The sequence below is a fragment of the Apis laboriosa genome, unplaced genomic scaffold (assembly GCF_014066325.1).
Source record: "Apis laboriosa isolate Shangri-la unplaced genomic scaffold, ASM1406632v1 scaffold34_cov151, whole genome shotgun sequence".
Classification (NCBI taxonomy): domain Eukaryota; kingdom Metazoa; phylum Arthropoda; class Insecta; order Hymenoptera; family Apidae; genus Apis; species Apis laboriosa.
In genome coordinates this window covers 5684386-5708401 of record NW_025222928.1, presented here as the reverse complement: position 1 = coordinate 5708401, position 24016 = coordinate 5684386, and the positions used below count along the sequence as shown (strand labels likewise).

General features: G+C 29.5%; 4 protein-coding genes and 1 long non-coding RNA gene across 9 annotated transcripts in view; 2 read left to right on the top strand and 3 right to left on the bottom strand.

Moving 5' to 3' along the window:
• Nucleotides 1–845: 845 nt before the first annotated feature.
• LOC122714825 (FGGY carbohydrate kinase domain-containing protein) lies at nt 846–3764 on the bottom strand. Its single transcript, XM_043936518.1, has 11 exons — nt 3607–3764; nt 3267–3534; nt 3083–3194; nt 2778–3015; nt 2566–2693; nt 2188–2370; nt 1898–2105; nt 1685–1835; nt 1512–1586; nt 1167–1444; nt 846–1093 (listed from the first exon to the last, which is right to left on the bottom strand). Exons 2-11 carry the CDS (start codon nt 3447–3449, stop codon nt 1006–1008), a joined length of 1644 nt encoding a protein of 547 aa, XP_043792453.1. The 5' UTR covers nt 3450–3534; nt 3607–3764; the 3' UTR covers nt 846–1005.
• A 94-nt stretch (nt 3765–3858) lies between these two features.
• Nucleotides 3859–5200, top strand: LOC122714827 (ribonuclease P/MRP protein subunit POP5). The gene is made up of 4 exons (XM_043936519.1): nt 3859–4327; nt 4488–4633; nt 4738–4907; nt 4974–5200. Exons 1-4 carry the CDS (start codon nt 4308–4310, stop codon nt 5088–5090), a joined length of 453 nt encoding a protein of 150 aa, XP_043792454.1. The 5' UTR covers nt 3859–4307; the 3' UTR covers nt 5091–5200.
• Nucleotides 5201–5420: 220 nt separating this feature from the next.
• Nucleotides 5421–24016, top strand: part of LOC122715327 — a 29752-nt gene continuing 11156 nt past the window's right edge. The window contains exon 1 of one of the 4 annotated variants that reach the window (XM_043937439.1): nt 5421–5825. In XM_043937439.1, coding sequence (XP_043793374.1) covers nt 5817–5825 — 9 coding nt within the window. In that variant the 5' untranslated portion in view covers nt 5421–5816. Of the gene's footprint in view, nt 5826–13069; nt 13794–16126; nt 16566–24016 lie in introns of those variants that run through there. The other 3 variants (XM_043937434.1, XM_043937437.1, XM_043937436.1) reach the window with 3 other exon arrangements.
• On the bottom strand, nt 9847–11958 carry LOC122715330. Of its 2 annotated transcripts, none has more exons than XR_006346812.1 (3): nt 10590–11958; nt 10245–10499; nt 9847–10163 (listed from the first exon to the last, which is right to left on the bottom strand). It is a non-coding gene; the product is annotated as an uncharacterized LOC122715330 (long non-coding RNA). The 2 variants fall into 2 exon arrangements; XR_006346813.1 differs by having other exon boundaries at nt 10245–10926; nt 11033–11958.
• On the bottom strand, nt 21376–23903 carry LOC122715329. The gene has a single exon (XM_043937443.1). It carries the CDS (start codon nt 23874–23876, stop codon nt 23292–23294), a length of 585 nt encoding a protein of 194 aa, XP_043793378.1. The 5' UTR covers nt 23877–23903; the 3' UTR covers nt 21376–23291.

The following is a 24016-nucleotide window of genomic DNA, read 5'->3' as shown; positions in this document are numbered from 1 at the left end:
ACAAGTTCACAAACAATTGTCAATTTATAATGTGCTATTAATACTTACATTAGTTATAATACTTAATAAGAAACTAGTTTTATCCAAAGTTTTACACCAGTATTATTCTAAATAATATTCTATAATCATTTTAATGTAAATTAAAATCACATTTATATTTTGTTCAAATTATGGTCAGTTTTCTTTAGTTAAAGTCACTAATTTAGTGACAGAATATAGCAATTATATATCAGATGTGATAAAACTGACTTTGTGATATGGAATTGTTAGTTTTCTTTGTTTTTCAAATTATATCACTAAAGAATGAATAAAATATCAAGGTTGTCAAATTTTTAAGAAGTTTTCTTAAACAATGTGATAATGACGTTACTTCGTGCGGTAAAATATTATATATTAGTTAACAAGATAAGAAAATTATTTTATAAGTTAATAGAATTTAATATACTATATTATATACTATATTATATGATTAAGGCTTTTTATTCTTAAATAATATCATTTTATAAGATTACATAACAATATTGAAAAACAAAATTTTTTTATTAAAAAAACTAAAATATATACAATATTTTTATAACAATTAATCATCTAGCAATATTGTTATGACTTTACATGTTTTATACCAAATTGTAATGAAAAGTTGTAACATGTTTTATAAAATCAAATCTACATTTAAATATTAAATAAAGCAATATTATTTAATATGTCGCGTTTAAATCTATCATTTATCATTTATCATTTAAGGTAAGAAAATTACAAATATTTCCATATATATCTTTATTTACAACAAATAAAGATAAAAAATAAAATAGATAACAAAAATATATTTCAACATAATAATATATATAAAATACTATTAATTAATAAAAAAGTTGTATAAGAAATATCATATTTTTTTATATTATTTGCTAATTATGAGATTCTATAAGAGATTTTTTTAAGTATAATTCCTCATTTTATTCACTATAGTGTTAATAAGTACAAATGCAGCACCTATGATAATAATTATAAAAATTCTTCGTTCATAATTTCTCTATAATCATTTTGATCTTGCACCATCTTTCGAAAAACTCGATATTTTTGAAGATGATACCTTTAAAGAAAAATAGTAAATATATTATACATCAAAAATAATTTAAACAATTTTTTTAAGCAGATTCGCTTACTTGTAGCATTTGCTTCTAGGTTTAATCATGGTTGCAGATCCTCCCATTGCTTTAATAGCATCATACATTGTATTAAATTTTTTAGCTGCATAAGATCCAAGAATTGCAGCCCCTATTAGTACTGATTCTTTTTCAATAGGACATAATACAGGTAAATCTAATACATCTGCTTGTATTTGTATAAATAATGGATTTTGACTTAGACCTCCACAAACTAATAAAGTATCTATTTTATGACCAGCAGCTTCTAATGTTTCCAAAATATATTTTGTACCATACTGTCAAAAAACTTTAAATGTATTTTTTGTCATAAGAAAAATATAAAAAAATTAAATATATTCGTACCGTTAAAGCTTGTACTGTTGCCAAATACAATAGTGCCAAGTTTTCTTGATCAACTGATAAAGAGAGTCCTGATATCTATATAATATTCAATTAAAAAATTTAATTTATTTATTTTATATTTATTTTATTTTTATAATCGAGTCATCCACAAAAAGAACATATAATATTATTACCATTCCCTTAAGTGATGGATCAGCCAAAGGTGATCGATTACCGTGAAAATCAGGCCATACATGAATATCTTTTGTTAAATATGAGATATTTTTTAAGCCTTTTTGATCAGACATCGTTTGTAATAATTCAGATAAATATTGCTGTATATGTCTAAAAATTATATGACAAATAATAATAAAGTTTATGAAATTATATAATTTATTTTAACTTACTTATTTCCGCTTAAACTTTTCAAAATTCCTGGTGTCGCGGGATGAGTATCAATTATGTGATCAAGTAATTTTCCGGTTACACTTTGTCCTCCTTCACTCAACCATAATCCTGGAACCATGGCACTGAAATATGGGCCCCAAACACCACTAACAAAAAGTTTCTTCTCATTAACTATCATATGGCAAGTTGATGTACCACAAATTAATGCTGTAAATTATATTCATTAATTACAAGGATCGAAACGATAAAAATAATATAGTATACAATAGAAAATTTTTCATAGATATACCTAATCTACTTTGTAAGTTATAAGACATGGCAGGTACAGAACAGCCTATCATACCAAGTCCTCCTGCATGTGCATCAATAAGAGAAGTTCCCACAGCTGTTCCTTTTAGGAGACCCAATTCAGATGCAGCTTTTGTTGATAATCCTTGGTTAACCGGATCGCCCGGAGTCCTCACATCATTACCTTCGTATTAATATTTCTCTTTGTTAAAATAAAGTAATACTTTCATATTATCTGTCTGAACATAAAAGAGATTTGTTAACTTGTTAACTCAAAAACTACATATGATTCAAACGAAATAATTTCCGTTTTGTGTAATCGATTTAAATTTACCTAAATAGAAACAATTCCGATTATTATATAGATTAGCAATAATACCTATTTTTCTCCAGTTATCTTTCTTAAGATCTTTTAAATGAATTTGCTCAAAGAATTCGTCATTCCATTTATTGTTACCATCAGGATCAGCACTATAATTCCATTTACACACTAAAGAACATAAAGATCTGAAATCAAACTAAAAAATTATACTACAATGTTTATGTTTTATATTAAAAATAAATTTTATAATTAAATAATAATATTATTACCTTGATTCAGAACCTGTTGCTTTCCATGTTAGGAAATCAGGCAGATCAAATAGCAATGCTGCACGATTCCAAGATGAAGATAGATTTTTTTTCAACCATAACATTTTAGGAGTTTGCATTTCTAATGATATTTTTCCACCTACATACTGAAGCATATCATGACCTTGAGCATTTATAAAATCAGCTTCTTCTTGTGCTCTATGATCCATCCATAATATAACATTTTGTTTATCTTCTCCTATAAAAATAAAAATTTAAACAATGAATAAATATTTTATTTAAGTTTGAAAAATTTTGAAAAATACCTGTTGGACTAACTGTAACTGGTGATCCTGTTTTATCAATTGCAACCAATGAACATGTAGCATCAAAACCAATACCTTTTACATTATCTGCAGAAATATCAGCCACAACTGACTGCAATTAAAAAAATTATATATAATTTATTATTGATATAAAATAATTAAATTTGTTAAATTTGTTTTATACCTTTACTACATGACAAACTGCACTCCAAATATTATCAGATGACTGCTCATAAAAGTTAGGAGCAGGATGAAAAATTTCAAGTGGGCATGTTGCCAATTTTATTATCTTCCCTTTAGAGGATACCAGAGCAGCTCGAGCACTTCCTGTTCCTACATCAACACCCACAAAGTAATCCATGTCCATATTTCTTAGAATAGATCCGTAAGTTTTATATCTTTCACTAAGAGAATTCAACTGAATGCTTTACTTCAACTAGAATCATTGTGAGCTGCAAATATGAGTAAATAATAGTTATTATCAGTAAAACTTTATGTAATCATGGGCTTTACTTTAATCTTACATGACCCTGAGATAACTCTTTCAGCAATAAGAAACAGTTAAGTAATAATAACACCAATAATAACTTGTTGCTATATAACTTTTTTATACATAAAATAAAAAAACGTAATATACAAAAAGGAAATTATTATCAATGGAATTATTCCAAATAAACAACTTATAATTAAATTTAAAAATATAGGATATAAAAACATTGAAAACAAAATATAACAATGTTACGTAAGTAGAATGGCATAGTATACGTAGATCCATATATGGAAAGTATGTATAAAAAATTCTAAGTGCGTTATCGTAATTAATTCTACTACTTCGTATTACGATCTTTTTATATTCTTCGAGTGTTTTACATAAGTTCTATTAAAGTTAATTATTAAATAAATAATATTATTGAACAATATAACAATATATTTAAAAAAAACAAAATATTATATTGTTAAAAAATAGTAATAAAAATATAGTATACATTGCACGCACGTGCGACTAGTTTGACAGCGACCTAGCAATACCTTAAGTATTGAGTAATAAAAAGTAATACACGTGGTAAAACTTTGATGTCACAAATTTTTCAAAACATACAGTTTCTCAATTATTTATTATTAAGTGATATAAACTTATAATTTATATATATAATTAATATTTATTTTTCTCTTAAGTAATTTTTTCTATAGAACTACATACTTTAACTCATTACATAACCTAAACATGGTTCGGTTCAAAAACAGGTAGCAATATTATATATTTTAAATATATTTGTATTTATTTATCTATTTTAGATGTTCAATAATATATTTTTTATGCTTTTATTACAATTTTCAATATCATACTTATAAAAATGTAATCGAAATATAATGTAATTAAAAAATATTCGAAATATATTTTTAGATATATAACATTTAAAATAACTCTTGGTGATAAATCTAATAAACCTTTACAATTAAAAATTACAACTTTACATGTTGCTATTCAACAGAAAGTACAGCAAATGTATGGTGATTTTGGTGTTGCTGCGATAAAAGCTGGTTTTACTGGTAATATAAAAATTATAGTTTCATCAGTTATAATTTCAAAATAACAAAAAAATTGAAAATTTTGAATAAATATCTAATTTTATTTATTTTATAATCTTTTTTAGCAAAGTATTGTAATATACATACAAAAATAGCATTAGTGAAAACTCGTCATGGTCCTCATAAATTTTTATTGAAAGCCATCCCACTGATAAATGATATTGCAGGACGTTTGGTATCAATAGAAATACTTTATGTGGGTGCAACATTAAAACATTGTTTTCTTTTTATCAAAGTAAGTAAATTTTTTTAGATTATATGCATAGCAACATTAACAAACATTTGAAATTAAATATTTCAGAAATATCAACAACAAGAATTAGAACGAGTATGGAATACTCTTAAAACTGAAAGAGAACGAAAAAACATGCAAAACGCTTTAATGACATTAACTCCTGTCATGAAAGAATTGGGATAAAATTTATAAATTAGATGTATAATAAGATATGTTTTTAAATTAAATATTTAAATTAATAAATAAATATAAAAATTAAAGAAAATTTTTCAAATACACTAATTTTTATAATTATTTATATAAATAATTTTAATTTGCTTATGTTAATTTGAATTTGACATTTCCATACGTTCCGCTGTTTAAGATAAAACGCGCGAATATTTCAAATTTTCAACCACCTATTTGTATATTCCACTGTTCCGATGAATCCTAGCAGCGTAGTTACCAGTCGATAGAGGGTGCACGTAGGGGTCGTTGCTGGTTGTCGCTAGTTGTCGCTGGCTGTTGCTGTTGTGTTGAACGTTCCTGTTATACAGGCAAAGTGACGGTGGCCCGTGTGAATATAGTTGGCAGTCGATTCGCGGAGGTACTCTCAAAGTGGTGCGATAGTATAGTTCAGTATGTGCGGACAGAAGTTGTAAGTCGTTTCACGAAGTTATTTCGTGAAATGTACACCGATTTCTAACGAACGAAAAACGAATATATACGCTACATTCTCTTTTCAACGATTCTTCAGTTTGTTCAAAGAAACGTTTAAACGTAAAAATTAGAACGAAAAATCAACCGGCACGCCTCAACGTAACCGGCTAATCGTCAATTCGTAAATAAATGTGCTACGCATTAAAATCGACAAAGAAGCTTCAACTGGAGTATTAACTCCTCTCTTCTTTTTGAAGATCTAACATTTATATGCTTAAGGTAAGAAAGAGGCAGTGTCCTTCTTGTATAGGTTATCGATTTCGTTTCCGCGCTGTTCAAGGGGATGCACTCGAAATTCTCAATGTTTGATGCAAATCTATTCTGTTCTTCTCCCTTTGTTTGCGTTTTTAATTAGCTATCGAATTTCATTAAAAAATATATATATTTTTTCGAATGGAAAGATCGATTTATAAAATCAATAATGTCGCACCCTTTATGAACAAATGTCATCTTTTATGAAATATATAATATCGAATATCGAAATGGTAGTAATTTTTATTTTGCACTTAATGATTCATTTAAACACGTATCATTTATTCCAATAGAATGTTGGCCATTGAATTAATAACTAATTAGCGATTGAACTAATAACTAATCTAAATTTTCTTCTTCAAATATTAGCTCAAAATGTAATCATACCGATAAAACATTTTATTGAATTTATTTTTTATATAATTTCTAATTCATAAATTCATTTTTGATTTCCAATTATTCGATTATCGAATGAATATAATGAATGTAATTAAAAAAAAAATATTAGCAAATTAATGATTGAAATTCGAAACGAAGCTGTAACAATACAGAAATAGCGAGCTGCTCGATTTCTCGACTAATTTATTTGGAAATAGTTGCGCAGGCTCTCGGAAGCTGTGCGAGCAGATGTCATTCCCGCTCTTAAGTATAGTCGGCCGAGACCTTTTTTTTTCATTCTGTATATCGTGCTCCCCAAATTACAATACGCTTCGTCAGAAATAATATTGTGAGCATGTTGTTGGCTGGGAGTCGAATTATTTTCGCAAGGAACGTAATAACGAAAAGAATATGCAATCTATAAAACTCCTTCTATGTTTCATATATTATTAAAAAGAAATCTTTCGCTCGATTAGTTCTCATATTTGAAAGAATTATCGATTTATCACTAAAATATTTGTCATATGTCCACACATTTACATTTGATTGGTTATAATGTTTTTCGTCTTTTTAAATTTATCCGCTTTTAATCTCACATACGGTAAAGTGACAAGGACGTGTCTATTTTATATACATGGACGATTCCAAATAGATACTTACATTTTATAAATAAAAATTTAATACAATATCCAATGCAATTTTTTTCTAAATTTTTGACATGTTTATTTATAAATTACAAATATGATAATTTTCAATTTTGGCAATTTTTTTCTATTAAATTTATTAATAAATATATCTAATATTTTTTTAATAAATTAAATAATATTGTTTACATATTTTCATACTTTATAATTCAGAAGATCTTTTCAAGTATATTTTCATATTATTTCATTGTGGTATAAAAATTATAAATATATGTTAGATATTTTTTTACTTACATATATACTACAATAATTTATTTAATGAAAATAATTATATTAAAAGCATATTTTTTCTAAACAGATGTTACTCGTATAAGGGTGGAATATGCATGAACAGGAATAATTTTATGATCTTTATGGTGACTATTCATTAAGTTTACACAGTAGAACGTGTTAGTCTGCGGAAAGAGTAGATAAGCTTGTGTAATCGTTAGCGATAGTGGCCTCTGAAACGACTTAATATAAGCAGTGCTCTTCGTTTATATAAAATTTTTATACTAAATATATAATCTTTTTTTTTTGTATAATTTAATTTTGTTATGAAAAATAAATAATTTTTTATAAAATATTTTTTATATGATTGATAATTATCAATCTTTTAAATATTATTTAAAATCAATGAAGATATTCGATGTTTGAAAATTTCTGTCTATTTGTTTCAAATAAGAAGTTACATGATCTTAGAATATATAATATATACTTTTTCGCTATTTATTATATAAACTACTGGTGGTCTTTCGTAATGTACTGCAAGTAGGGCATAAGGATGACTATTACGTAATCCTCATGAAAGCGAAGTTATTTGCAGATTATATCGTTTATTTTGACGCCGGTTTCAGATCGTCAAATATAACGAAACGTCATATTTCTCGTTTTCAATCGATCTTATCTTTAATTATTTATTTTATAACTTTGTTATTTTATTAGAGAATTAAAATAAATATATATAATTGACGTGTAATAAATTTGATAATTTAATTTTATCAGTTACAGTAAAATAGTTGAAAAATTATATTTTTGTTAAAGTATAAGAAATTACAGATCCTAGATGGAATAGCATAATATTTTTTTCTTTTATTTTACATTCTAAAAATGTCGCAATAATTGTACTAATAAGTTTTTTCTAAAAAAAAAATCCATGCATTTAAAATAATTACTTTCATAATAATATATTTAAAGAGCATAAATCATTCACAGTAGTGAATAAGTGGAACAGAAATAAGAAGTAATAAAAAGTTAAGGTGGAGGCCGAAATTGCTTTTCACTTTCAAAGACATGAGAGGCACCATTGCTTTCTGTGATGGACCAATTATATTACATAAATTAATTAAATTATTTTTAAAAATTTTCATACACTTTTGTATTTTTATATTTTTGTTTTCTTTTTTATTACTTATATATTTCGATTTTATAAGATATTTTAATGATATTTTCTATAATATCATTATATATTTTTCTTTTTAAATATTTATATCATTTCAATTATTATCTAAAAATTAAAATATGTCAAAATATTCTGATACTTTATTTTATTTCCAATGAAATATTTTAATTCCAATTCTTTGATATTTTTTAAATTTTATTATTCTTAAAATATTTAAATATTTTTTGTTTCTAATATAATTTTTTAATTTTTTTTCTTTCGGTATTTTTTCCATTTTTCTTATTTTCAAGATATTTTAAAAGTTTTTATTTCCAATTTAATTATTTAATTTCTCAATTTTAATTTTTTCTAATTTTTTATTATCAAAATAATCTAATATCTCTTATTTTCAATAAAATTTTTTTTATTTTTCATTCTGGCGTTGAAAAAACGATTTTTTTTTCTTCTTATTAAATTCTTATTAATTCTTTTTTCTTATTAAATTCTTATTGATTTGTATAAAAAAAATAAATGTTGCTTCGCCAGTAAAAAGCGCGAAATTGAATTTAATCATAGTGTATTGATACAAGGGAAATCTTGAATAATTGTGATATAGTAAAAGTGGTAAAAGTGGAATTTTTTTTCTTTTTTTTTTTCTTTCGTTCTTTCTTCCTTTCCCTTGACATGCCATGTATAAACGATATTTGTTTAATGTTTACGCCGGATGAGAATAATTTACGGGGCAACGGTGCACGTCTGCCAAGGAAATATGTTTCCATGTTTTTAGTCTCCGTGAGAATGTTTTTTCTTCAATGAACAGATAAACCCTTTTATGACAATCTTTTCCGGGCACGTGTTGACACTAATTACTGATTAAAATGTGCAATTTTTTTCACGAATAATTTAATTTAACATTGTATATTTAATAACTTCCGATTTTGTGGAAATTTTTTCATGGAAACTCAGGATTATATGAATTTTATATAATTATAGTTTAAATATTTTGAATAATATTAAATTGAGAATTTTATTTATTTATTTATTTTATTTATTAACTTTGTATTATTGTGTCATTATATTTCTATAAGAAATATATCGTCTAACCTTCGTTTTTGCATTTTATATATTAGAAGGGTTGTAAAATTTCAATTTGAATGACTGGAATGAATGAATCAAGACTTATATACGAATCGTTATATATGATAAAATACTGATTGTCAAATTTACCATACCAAATCATATCAAATCATACACCATAAATTATACTCATTTGTTTTTATAGAAAAAACCATTTTTTTAATATCCAAAATGCATATTCAAAGAATTCTAAAATTTTAAAAATTTCATAAAAAAAAAATATTATACATTTAAAGTTCTGAGTTTAGAAGAGTTAAAGCTTAGAAGATTGGTTGATTTAAAAATCTCAATCCATTTTTAACAAAAAATCATCCTACAACGAGTAAAATGCAAATATTTTTTACACTATATATTTTTTCCACTATATAAGTACATAATACATGATTTACATAATTTATAGTAACGACCATAAAAGTATTATAGCTAATCCATTTATATTTCTGTTGTGCACGTGTGGAGACATCGGATATCTCGCGTCCTCGAACACAGCCTATTAAAATAATTAATTTATGGAAAGTGCAGCTATTGGGAGAGACGACGAGAAAACGTGGGACGAAAAGAGCGTTTGTGAATTGCACGCGTAGGCCGTGTTCTCGAGTGCGTGCACGCGTCAGGAATCGCGTTGACACGGTGACCCTCGATCAAGCTGTCTCTTTCGAGGAGCATCTCATTAGCTGTAGCTGCAGGGATTCTTGATAAAGAGTTTATGGAACTGTAGATATGGAACTGTAGATACTTTTTTGTATTAGTTCTTCCTAGAATCTTCAACACTTAAATTTTTATGTAAAAAGAAAAAATCTTAGATACCTTAGATTCTTAGAGCATCTCCAACAAAATTTTGTTACCTCCATTACGTTTCCATTTTTGTATTCAGAAAAAAACGATCTTACGAGTCATAAACTTTATACAATCATTCACCAGCGATATGTTCTCTTGGCATTTCCACCCATAATTCAAGGTCAACTGTGCTCTTTATTCAAAAAGAACCGTAGGATCCCATCTAGATTAACGAGGCATATTTCAATGCATCTCGTTTAACTGTAAAAACTCGGCAAGATAGCACTTGCATACAAGAATTGCATGTTTAACAATGTAGCGCTATTATTAACGTAGAAAAACGTTAGACACCAATCTTACCAGCTATATACATACCACGATTATTTTACGAACGAAGCGATTTCGTACGCTTTCTCCGACCACGATCAACAACGATGGGAATAAACCGTGGATAATACGGAGAGCGGAAGATACTTTGCATAATGCATGAATAGAGAGAGAGAGAGAAGAGAAGGGAATCTTGGTATCTAACAATCAGAATCACTTGCCAGCCCTCGTCTAATAACTATTTCTATCGCAAGAGATATATCCTCATTGTCCATCGTGCAAGTTGAAAAAACAGCCACTTTTCACCGTCATTGTTCGAACACCACGCTTTTTAGATACTTCTTTTCATTCAACTTTCCTCGATTTCTCGGTCTTCTTAAGTCTTCTGAAGAATATTTGGTCTTTCGTTTCTTTAACTCGGTTTTATATATGGTTCTTTGAAATTGGACGTTAAATTTTTCAATGTGTTTGGGATAATAGCGTTTACTTACTGGGTAAATTCATTATTTTGTAGAATAGGAAGCGAATGGCTCGGTTAAACTAGTCGTAAGATTTGTCTAAGCTCGAGGCCAAAAACTGGTGCCGGTAAACGGCCTCTGCAGAATGCAGAGTCGCGTTTCTTCATTTGATGAAGCGGCCTCCTCCCTTCCGAGAGCATGGGCTCAGATTAGGCATCTGCACGTCCGGCTCGCGGATATATTTACCGTTCAAATCATTCTACACAGGCTGACCTGACCACAGAACACCCGCTTTGAATCGTTCTCGTTGAATTATTCTCGCGATTTATCGGCACTATTCCATTCATTCTAATTATTCTTGGGATTTATCGATACTGTGACCTTCCGTGAAATTATTCTCACGATTTGTTAATGGCAGAAATTACTTTTGAGAAAATTATATTATAGGTTATAGGTTATACATTATTATGATATATTACATTATTCTTTTTAAGATTATTCTCATTATTCTTTTCTTGTCAATCAATTTGTTAATTTCTTTGAATTACCGTTTTCTGAACTATTTCTTAGCGTTCTTGGATATTTTGTGTAGATTCGTGGAGAATTGTTTTAGATATTATCTGTGAACAATTTTTTTTTTAAATATAATACAGAATTAATTTGTACAATTTATTATTTATTATTAAATCAGATATGAAAGAAATTCCTGAGAAATTTTTTTCTAATCGAAATTAGATCTATTGAGAAGTATCACATTCATTCTTTGAGATATTTAATAAAAAAGTTGGAAAAAACGTATCTTTAAGTTGGTCATGATCAGACAGGGTTTCTTAACGACGTTTTAAAGGCAGTCCGCAAATAACCCAGGGGAGATACGAGTTTGGAAGACCGTGCCAAAAATTCAGTTTTTTTAACTGCAATATGTGGGGATTCAGCATTTTTGTCATGGATTAATTAGAATTGCTTTCTCTAATAATATCTCAAATAAAGAATTAAATAAAAAAATAATTTATGCGTATTTTTTCCAAAAAAATGAATAAAATATGCAAAAAAATTTTATTTACTTACTTTTTGAATACAAATTAAATTTGTATAATTACATACTTATCAACTCTTCTTGAGATATTTTATTTTCGTTGAAACCTTGAAATTTTATTGATGAAGCGTTAGGAAACATAATGTTTTATATTTATATTCAGTTATTAATATTCTTCGACCCTTTAGAAAATCTTTACTCACGCGCTCTAATTAAGAATGTTTTTTTTTTTTGAAGATACAAGTGCACTACATTTTTATACTAGATAAAAAGTAGGATTTATCATAAATTTTGTCGTTAATGTGATAGTTAATTAAAGAATATTTTTCCTTTAAAAAAATTAGAAAAATTAATAAAGACAAAATTTTTATTTTAAAAGTTCATATATTCTTTAACGTAATTTCATATTTCAAATATTTTGTGTCAAATTTTTCAAACAAATGGTAAATATTTTGCATGAAAAATGTTAGTGAAAATGTGTTCCAGTCGATCCCGTATATTCCTGTCTACTATTAACCAACTGCTTTGAAACCTTCTGTTTTTAACGCTTCCAGATTTACGTGTTGGCTAGTATATAAATCAGTTTGAAATTAATTTCTCCCCTTTGAATCATTGAAACAAGACAATTCTTCTTCTCGGTCAATTTTATAAACTCGTTATTTATTTCATTAGATTTTTCATAATACATAAACTAAAAAGAATTAAGTTGATAAAGAATTATTAAAAGTTTATTAAATTTTAAAAATGAAAATTAATTTGAAAAAAATTGGAATTTAATAACCTTACTAATTCGTTAGAATTTCACTTTGTAGAATAATTGTCACTATATCTATATTTTTTAGAAAAATTATTTTTGTATAACAAAAAATAATATTAAATATTTAACACCATCTATTTTTATGTCACACTTATTTTATGTTATTATTTGACTGAACGAAAGTAGATTACAGATACTGAAGAAAATTGAGAATAGAGATTAGCATAACTGAAGTTGGTGACATCATCGAAGGATAAGGATATATCGAATAAAATCGATATATATATCCTAGGGATTTTTAGCGTATAAATTCAATTGAGAAACGCCATAGGAAGCAAGTTCAAATAGTGAATCGTTGAATACAAAAGCTATTGCTATTAGTTTATTATATATTGTATATATAGTTAATCTTTAAAAAAAGTGCATAAATTCATTTAGAAATTATTTTAATCAAATGCATAATGTTTCGAAAGGACTATACATAGTGGTAAATTTTATTTGAAAATGGCATTTCATATATACTAACCTAATATTGTTATCAAGAATATTACACTGTAGGCGGGTTACATTGACCCATGGTGTATATAATGTGTAAATACGATGAAAACGGGCAGGGTTAACGCGAGTAGATTTATCTGGCTCGTAACACACACGTGGCCCTCCACACGCTCGCCCTGTGCAAACCCCACAAAGATCGTTTCCCTGGGGGGGCGCCCCACCATGTGGCTGTCATTGAGTCATCGAACGTGTGGAACAGAAATATTAACGCGGGTCTGCAACTGCTTTCGATTCGCACGATCGACATTAACGGCCTAGACTACGCGACGCGTACAATAAACGTGTGCAGTGTGAAATCAAAAAAGTAATGTGAAAAAAAAGTGTGTGTAAATTGTGTATAGTTATTGCATGAGAAAAATATATGCAAAGATATAAAAGATATGAAATATAGTGAAATAGTATGTGTGATTCGAAACAGTCAAAATGATGCGTCACAAAACATGGTATGATTAAGAATAATAATTCTATATAAAATTGAGAAATAGATACGATGTAGTATCATACAATTCATATATATATTGAATGCGAAAAATATTAAATTGCCTATAAGTCATTCACGAAAGAAATAGAAAGATAGATCAAGATATGGCGTCATTTATTACGTGTCTCAGCCGGTGCATTGTCTAAAATCGATTAAATCCATCATGATTGCGACGTTATCGATTGTAGGAAATAAAATTGTCGTATCCAGATTTCAATCGTTAGCCCTTCTAATACGAGGGAAGTCAAATCGCTAATAATGTTCAGTGTCGTAGGTCAGGTACCTAGAAGTAACTCGATTTGAAGCAAAGACGCGATGATAAACTGAATTTAGGATTCCACTAACATAAAAGAAACATAAAAGAAACTAGTTTCGATGGTTGTTTGAATATTTATATAGTTATTATTTATTTAGTGTTATTCTAGTGTATATACGATAAATTATCAATATAGAAACGATTTTATATTTAAGCTTTTTGATTAGCAAATTAAATTTATATGTGATTTGTGTATTTATGCCAGATTTTCAAGTGAGTATGTAAATTTTCATTTAAATTATCAAATTTTTAGTTAATACGCGATGCAGGGATTACAAAAAGAAGCGTGATAGTTATTTCTGGCACCAAACGTTCACCTTTGACGCGTCGACTCGGCCGGAATTTTGCTCGTTTTCTGCAGGGCCATCTGCGACCTCGCCATAATATTTGCACGCCAATGCACGACCTAGCCGGAATGCAAAGAACGCGAGGGACCGATTCGCTTTCGTAGCGTCATCGCAGCTGCGTTGAAATTTAACCGTTGAAATTATGTATATCTAACGTGCATTAAAATCTGTCTTTGCATAGTTATTTTCTTCAAATTTTCAAAACGCATTCAATCATTCTGTTTATTCATGCTTGAAATCTTGATTCTCAAATTTTTTATTCTTCAATTTTAAATTTAAGATACAAACTAGTCTAAACTGCATCGTCAGATAGTTTGCATTATACTTCCGTTATAGTTCTTTTTCGCAAACTTACCAAGCATACAAAATAAATTCTTCTAACTTATCTCTGGTAACAAGAATCGTCTTTTCTGGTCACGTAACCAATTACTACTATCCACTCATGATCTAACACCGTTAATGCATCCATCACTATTATCTAATCTATTGCATACAAATCAAATTACCACACACCCAGTAGCTAAAACCTATAGTTCAATCATAGAATTTGAAAAAAAAATTTTTTTTATTGTTTTAAAAAAAACATTTCCTTGAATCGAAATAGCACCAATAATGGTTCCGTCGCAATATACAATATATAACAATAGCGCGCGCCATATGTTCCGTTGTTCCATTAAGAGAACTTCCAAAAGCTTCTCGAGACTATTTCGAGTGGTCACGAGCTTAATGTAAACTCGCTAAAAGCCGCTCAACCAAGACAACTTTTACGATGAAATTTCGCCCTTATCGATCATCTCGTTAAATAATGGTCTATTTTAACTTTTAATTTCTGCTTGGTTGTTATTGACCAATCAGAATTGGAATTATCGAGTCGCATTCCTCTGGATGTTCTACGACTTGCAACTGTGTTTCGATCGTTCATTACACACATCGTTTGATTCGCGTGGTTGCCTTTTTTGGTCACGTCTTGGACGTAGTCCGAACTTTCGTCGGCAGAGTGATGTAACTATCTCCCATCATCGTGAAGATAGTTGACTCACTGGTCATTTTGTTTTTCTTCGCCTTGAAGGAGAATCGATGTTGTTTATCGCCCGAAATGTTTGCGCGCGAAAGTGATGGCATAGTGTAATCGTAAATTAATGGAGTTTGATATTTCGATTATTCTTTTGAGAATCGATTCATGGATATTCATAAAATAAAAGTTAAAGAATTAGAAAAATTTTAATATTATAATGTAGCATTGAAATAGAGGTTAGATTAGGTTAGGTAATAGAATTGAAAAATATGTATAAATATATTCGTTATGATTCATAAGTAATGTTCAATAATCTTGATCAATCCTTGGCATCAGTCTGTTCTGACGTCATTTGTTAAAAGGTTCAGTAAACTTTTGTTATTGAATACATGTTATGATTCTAAAATTAGTATACATTTTATTATCGTTGTAGATGTCGAAATGAATAATACATGCCAATGAAGTGCACAATAGAAACATTCCTCTATATTTCTTCACTAAAATACAGATTGTCAACCAGTTGCACAAACCAGGTGTTTGACCCTCCGTAAAAGCCAGTGATTCAACTTTTATTGTTAGCGAGACTCGTAAATCATTCTTTGCAGGGGTCTCCCTCTTTCTCTGCTATTCCTCCAACAGTCTTCATCTTACCATTCGGAATTCTTACCGAAACTTTTCAATCTTTCTCCACTGTAATTCAATCGGAAATATCTTCGCGTAGAATTCGACACGGACAAAAGTTGGATTCGATCCAAGCAACAACAAGTAGAATCTGAATTAATTCGTAAAATCTTCGCAACCACGCTCTCTAGTTTATTTCTAAATATATTATGAGTGAAATATCAATATCTCGCTCTCTCTGGTGATTCAACTCTCATAAATGTAAACCTAAATACAATTCTGACTCGAGTCAACCTGGGTGACTTAAGAAAGCAGAGAAGTCAGTACTTACGACGACCATCGAACGAACGAATTGATATCGAGTTCTTCTTCTCTGTTATTGTTATTTAATCGGCATCGATGTTGCTATCATTAGCCGGATATCTACAGCTCAAGGTAAGATCCAAATTATATTAAAAACACACGATATTTTTAGACGATCATCAAGTACTAATCGTGATTCTAAAACCTAAGCAAAGGTCGTTGGCTTTTTCTAATTCTTCATGTAATTTCAATGTAATTAATTTGGAATAAGCAGAAGCGATTTATCACGAATGTTAAATCCATGGTATATGTATACATATATGTATATACATATAATTATAACGATCTTCTGGGAACGAGAACGTTCTGAATTGAAAAACCGTTGGAATGTTATCTTCCACGATTTATGATTGTTTGTATTCAGTATCGCGATATAATAAATTCTCATGGAGGAAATACATGTTCTCGAGGGCTCAATAGTTATTAACAATAGTTATATAATTAATTTTTTTTCGCGAGATAATAATATGATTGTACAACTTCAATCTACTTAAAACTCGTAAGTACCTAAGCGCAATTTAAAAAAAAAAGGAAAAGAGAATTCTTTGTGCTTTATTGATATAATTTTTTAACGCGTGACTTAACGTGTGATAATTTTATAGATAATCCATCAAACTGAAATTCTTTGTTTCTTTCGTTTCGAATCAAATAACCGGTAATTACGCTACTTTCAAACTATTTTTAAGTAATTGAAAATAGAAACATTCGTGGTATGAATCATAAAATAATTTTACCTTGCTCGTTAAAATGACGGAACACTTTCACGCATAGCGATGCAAATTTTACGTAATGCAAAAATCTAAATTATTTATATCTAATTTATTTAATATTTCTACAGAAATAGTTGTGTGTGTAGAAAATTTTTTCTTAACCATTTAGAAATCCAAATGGAATAATTTGGATCACGCAAGTAAAATTAAATAAAATATTTCGTAATGATTTTTTTTTCTGAAATTTTTTTTATCTTTATTTTAATCTATATTTAAATATTGAAAATTATTTTATATTATTCCGTCAAATTTTAGAAAAATTTGTCGAGTTCTTAATAATCCTGTTTTTAAGTGATCTTTAAGTGATCTTTTTTTTAGAAAGTTTAGGATTCTAAGAATTAAACTTTTGATAAAATAACGGAAGAAGTTCACCGTTTCGATCGATCAAGCGTTCGAACGTGAAGCAAGCTTCACGCAAGAAATAATTTTTTTTTTCTTGTCGAAGAAACAAAGGGAGCGAACGATCATTAAACGGGATGATTGACGATCATAAAGGTTGAAACGGAACGAAAATGGATCACGCAACAGGGTTAGCCATCGTCTTTTTCGCGTTACGCACTGTACTACCTTATTTGGTTTCGTCTTCATGCGAGTTGCGGCACGAAATTGCATAAAAGGCTTCCTGCACGATCTTTCTGTCTGCCATTCTTATGCTACATAATGCAATCCGTTTAACTCGTATCACAGCTTTAAATCCTTTATTATTATATACATCTTTTCACTCGAGTGAAATTGAAACATATATGAAAACAAAAAGTCAAAATTATGAATAATCGGCAATTTAAAACGTTTGGGCGAATATAACAAATATTTTTTAATTCTTTTCCTTTTATTTATTTATTTTTTTTTCTATATTTGTAATAATAACCAGAGAAAAAAAGAATCGAAAAGATTTAATCCTCCATCGGATTTTTAACGTTGCAAAATTGTTGTTATTTCATTTCTTAATTCTCGAGGCAAACGATGGAAAAAAAAAGAGGCTCCTTTGAGAGTTCAACGAGGCACATTGAAGCGAGAGCGTCAACGAGAAGGTGCAAAAGTCCGTGGAAAACGCGCGCTTCCAGTCGGTTGATTCAAACCGTTTGCAAGCTGAAACGCGTTTCAGTTCGTTTTTTTTCTTCTCCTTTTTCTCTTTCTCCTTCTTCTCCTTCTCCTTCTTCTCCTTCTTCTTCTCCTTCTTCTCCTTCTTCTTCTTCTTCTTCTTCTTCTTCTTGTTTTTCTTATTCGGTGTGCACCAACTCGTGTTCGCTTCTGGGTTAAACGCTGATCTAAATACGAAACGTGAAACTGCAATACTCTTGCGACCGTGGGGTCTGAACAACTCGACGATCGTGCGAGACGTATATTCATCTACTGGGCGATCCGATAGAAACGAAACAATCTTAATCGTCTCCCCTTTTCGAAAGGAATTTTTCCCGATTTTTTGTTCGAGTTTTAATTGGGTATAAATTAATTAGGGCACGCTTCTTAAAATTTGTACATGTGTGTGTGAAAGACCAGACGTAATAAAGTTGTAGTAAGTGACTCGTTATGTATAGGGTGATACGTAAGTTTGATAAATTGAGTATATTTCATTAATTGAGAGAAACATTTGTTTGATTTTTCTTTAATGAAGATCAACCTTGACATTTTAATAGGATGAAGTTTCACAATTCGGCAAAGTAATTTATTTGTTCGATATTATTTGGATACGTTTCATCTGCATTGCAGGTAACTTGTTATCATCTGATAAAGAGCTGTTATCGTTAATATCTCAATGTTACATGCATTAGAGCTATCATTTATTAAATATGGCTATACTTTTTTTATTTTAGAAACACATTTTAAAATCCATTATTACATTTGATTGGTACCATATATATTAACGATGCTATTCGTTATTAAAATTCTATTATATATATTTCGTTGGAAAAATTGATTCGAGAAACGTCTTCCTCGTGAAATCACATTTGACCCCTATATGGAACGTAAGAAAGAGTGTTCGAACAGTGATTTCAATTGTATCATATGATTCGTTACGCTAATGGAATTTCCATTAGAATAAAGTATATCGCGGATAGCCAATATTTATACTGTTCATCGTGAATCACCACCCGGTATATAGCGTAAGCATTGTCTGCTCGAAGAAGTGCACGTGTCCTCATTAACGGGCGTACGTTTCACCGAGTTAGGGTAGAATTTTAGCGAGCGTTCAACACGCCCTATTCATCTCACTGTATATTGTTAATTGCATCCGTGCCGATCGACTTTCCACCCTTTTTTTTTTTTTTTTTTTTTTTTTTTGCTTCAAACGCTCTTTTCGTTACCTCGCTACCTCTCCTTTTTCTTCTTTTTATCTCTTTTTCCGTTCTATTATCAAGTAGTTGTTGCATAAACGTTAAATACGTAAATTATCGTATCTTCTTCTTCTTCTTCTTCTTCTTTTTTTTTTTAATATAAGAGATTAAAACAGGTTATCCTTAAAGAAGTTAAAATTAGAACATGAATTATTTAAATGAATAATTAAATATCTAAATTCATGAATATTTGAATTCATGAATATAGGAGTTCTTTGATATCTGCATTATTAGATACTTGAAAATTCTAGCACTCGAATTTTGAATATTTAAAATTTTAAATATCTAAATTCTTAACCATCCGATTCTTGAATGCCTGAAATTCTAAGTTTCCAAGTTTTTTCAAATATTCAAATTTTTGGATATTCCAAAATTTTAAATACCTGATCTTTCTCCCTTCGAAATTTAACATTCAACATAATTCTATATCTGTCGAAAGTTATCTTTCTTCAACTTCAACACAATACAAAGCACGATTTCCTCTTTTATTTTTTTCCTTTCCCTTTCTTTCTCTGAGGGGAGGAGGATGGGAGGAGATCTCACTGGTGATCTTAATAAAATAAAACCAAGTTTCACGATTAAGAAACTTGGTTAACGATCCCTGGTTGACCTTTGCGCGCGTCGAAAAGCTAGGTCAAAGAGGCGCAAGTGAAAATGCTGAATGGCGTGGCCCTTGATTTCGACAGGGGTCCTCCTGGAATTAATGAAGGAACGAACGTATCCGTTCACGTGTGCGTTACCATATAAAGAGTCTTCGTATCACAGGAAGCGTAGACGTTTTAGAAATTCTCCGAAACTATCTTTATACTTTGCAATCGAAATTCTTGCAATATTTATTTATTCTCCTTCAATAATATACTTGAATTCTTTTAATAATATATCGATAAGCGATATCGTATCGGAAACGTGTCGATGTAAATGTGCTTTTTTTTTCTTTTTTTTTGTCATAAAAATTATTATCTACATTCATTTATCTGTAAGTTTAATTATTCGTAAATTTTTAACTTCTGACGAAAGATGTTGTCTGTTTATTTTTTGATCGAGAATAGTGATTTTTTTCTATTCGTTTTTATCGTTAACTATTATAGTACCGTCAGGTTGGTATTGATCGATCATATTTTAATTTTCGTACAAGTTTCGGTTATCGAAACGAATCGATAACCAAGCATTTTTGACCTAGAATATTACATAACCTGTACGAAACGCGAGACTTGAAGCCCATTGTGATTTCAATCGGTGAAATAGCATGGTTCAGTTAAACGTGTACTACGTGTCCGATAAGAAAAATCATATTGGACGTAAAACTCGTAAATTGGATACTATAGGTTCTATAGAATGTCTTTGGTACAATGGATTTTATAGCATACGTATACAGCGAATTTTTTTAAAATTCTATTTGTACATCGTAAGGTAAAATCTGTATCGTCGTATTGTTAAGCAAGAAAGAAAGTGCATGGTGTAATTTATTCTTCAATTTATTTGTTCCTTTATTATAATAGCGTGCAAGAATCTTGAGTAAATAAATTAACAATCTCAAATTAATAAGTCAGCGAATTAGGTTAGGTTGATGCAGTGGATTCTATAGCATATGTAACAGCGAATCTTTTTTAAATTTTATTTATACGTCATAAGGTAAAATCTGTATCATCGTATTGTTGGGCAAGAAAAAAAATATATGGTAAAATTTATTCTTCAATTTATTTATTCTTTTAAGAGTAAGATTCGTGCAAGAATCTTAAATAAATAAATTACATTAACAATCTATCAAATTGATAAGTCAGCGAATTAGGTTAGGTTAGGTTAGGTTAAGAATTATCGAATCACTAAATCTATATCTATATAACGATTAATGTATTAAGCCAGTGAATCATCAGTTGTTAAAATTACAAAATTTATCGATTCGATAAATGAATTGCTACCTTTGAAAATCGATCACCTATATTATACCTCATTATCGAGCCAAAATAAATCATCGATATATATTCGTATACAAATTTATTCTAGAATCGATCGCGAAAAATATTCGCGTGCAAATCGTAATTTCGCCAACAATGTAACGAGCCCATTTCGAATGGAGAAACCTCGGGCAGATGTTCGACAGTTATTGCATGACCGGGTCGAGCCGTGCCAATCCATGAGCTCGCGGATATTGAATGCTCTGCGATGATTTACCGCAAACACGCGGTGCCTATCGATCATCCGTTCTCCCCACCCACGCGAATTTTATTTTCGCGCGCAAATCGAACGGTGAAAGTCACGAAATTCTCACGCGATCCTCCGCATTGCGAACTCTTCTCGATATTTTTTTTTATTTTTATAAATATTATTTAACAATTAATAAATTAACAATTAAATTATCCATCTTTAAGAGTAAAAATATTGAATTGAAAAGTATTAAAAGTACAAAGAAAGTAAATTTTAGAACGATTTTAATTAGTAATGATTTTATGGAAATAGAAGCGTGGTAAAAAAATCGATTAAACCTCGCGTGAGAAGCGTTGTTCTTATCTGTTTAATATCGTTTGCTTGAGTGACTCGAGGAACATTTTCATCGTTATGCCCTAGATAAATATTCAGAGTATCGTAAAATATTTTTCTCGATATTGGGACAAATAAGTATCTACGTGCAAGTCGTAAATATTTAAAATGCAAATTTCAACATTTTTCTAAACGTTATTCAATTAAAAAGATGAAGAATATATATAGAAATTTCTTTCGACTTGGATATTTGCATAAATATACATAATTTACGGGTAAATTTGCACTTAAGAAGAGTTTCAAAGGTAATAGAGAAAATTTATAAAGATTAAACATTTTGATATTTGTTTGTTTTTTAAGAAGTTTACGCAATTTATTTGAAATAATGCATAAATATATTTTGCAACATTCATTATCAAGCACGAGGAACATATTCATGCACTTATTCTATGACAGTGATAACAATAAATAGAGAAGAAATACTGATGAATAATTGCATTGACTAATCATTTACAAATATTTCATATACGCTTATCATCGTTTATCGTAACGAATATCGATGGATTCTCTAGCTAGATATTCGTATGTTTTTAATAAATAAATAAATAAATAGTAAAATATCGCGATTAATAAATGTAAATTATTCGCAATTAAATAAATTACATGATTTTTAAATACAGTATGAACAAGCAAAATTCATATTTAGGAACTCGAAGAATTATTTAAGTATGTATGTATGTAAAGTATATGTATACGTTTTCATTTATCATCAGAGATATATCTTTGCCTTCCTAGAAAAATTTCTCAAGAACGAAAAACAATACAATTTTATCAATCATTGTATCGATAATGTTTATCACGCGATTGTACAGCAGATATTATCCTCGATTATTAGAATGATTCTTCTACAAAGAAAAAATTATTCCTCGACGACGAAGACTCACAATGCTCAAATATTCACTATTAAATTATTCTAAGAAATTGTTTCCTCGTTTTTAATTAGGTAGGAACTTTAAGCCAGACTCAAGTTACGAGTGTTCCTTCCATTTTTTTCAATTTTTCATTCTCTCCAATCATCTTCTAACCATCTTAAAATCGATATTTCACCATTTCAAACGAGACTAATATTATAATTATATACATATACGCTATTTTTCTTATCGTCTAAATTTCTAATTATTTTCTATCTCTATTTTCTATTTATTATCTCCTACCTAAATCTTCGTTTTCTCTTTCGGCACAATTCTCACGAAAGAACCTCCCAAATTCCTGGTCACCTTACCAGGATTCACGAACCACTTCTTCACAATTTTCTCGTCGTACTCGAAAGTGGTAACGATCCTGGCCAATTTTTCCCTCTTCTTCTCCTCCTTGCCACTTTGTTTCGTTTCTTTTCTCCCATTCAAATCGTTTTCCGTCTCTTCCCGACTCTTCTTCTTTTCCTCGTCCACCGTCTCCTTCCCGGCTCCCTCCTCCTTCCGAGACTTCCGGTTCCTCATCGTCAACTCCACGTCGAATCTTATCCTACCGCCATCCCCGACGTACTTCACCTTCTTGTCCCTGCTAGATTTCGGTCCCAAAAGGACCTGGCCACCGTCTCCCGTGTACTCCACGTCACCCATGTTCTGAACGATCCTCAACCGGCAACCATCCCCGATAACTTTCACGCTGCCACGATTCTTCGACATCGTGATGTCGCATCCGTCACCCTTGATCTCGAGGATCTGCTCGTTCGATTGGAGATCGACCGATAAACCGTCACCAGCGATCCTTCTCGTCGTTCCTTCCTTCACGCCCATCGTCTTTTTCAAACGATCCTCTTGTTTTCGATCGATCCTTTTTCTTTTTCTTTCTTTCTTTCTTTCTTTCTTTCTTTTTTTTTTTCTTTTTTTTTTTTTTCCTCTATGATCTACGAGAGGTGCGTGTAATCGTAGAGGTG

Excerpts from the sequence above, each read along its gene's own strand:
- LOC122714825 (XM_043936518.1), bottom strand. The coding sequence starts at position 3,449 with ATGGACATGGATTACTTTGTGGGTGTTGATGTAGGAACAGGAAGTGCT. Across the intron at positions 2,371-2,565 it reads AGATAACTGGAGAAAAATAG|GTAATGATGTGAGGACTCCG; the intron begins GTATTATTGCTA and ends ATTAATACGAAG. Across the intron at positions 2,106-2,187 it reads TAACTTACAAAGTAGATTAG|CATTAATTTGTGGTACATCA; the intron begins GTATATCTATGA and ends TATAATTTACAG.
- LOC122714827 (XM_043936519.1), top strand. The coding sequence starts at position 4,308 with ATGGTTCGGTTCAAAAACAG. Across the intron at positions 4,328-4,487 it reads ATGGTTCGGTTCAAAAACAG|ATATATAACATTTAAAATAA; the intron begins GTAGCAATATTA and ends ATATATTTTTAG. Across the intron at positions 4,634-4,737 it reads GATAAAAGCTGGTTTTACTG|CAAAGTATTGTAATATACAT; the intron begins GTAATATAAAAA and ends AATCTTTTTTAG.
- LOC122715329 (XM_043937443.1), bottom strand. The coding sequence starts at position 23,876 with ATGGGCGTGAAGGAAGGAACGACGAGAAGGATCGCTGGTGACGGTTTA.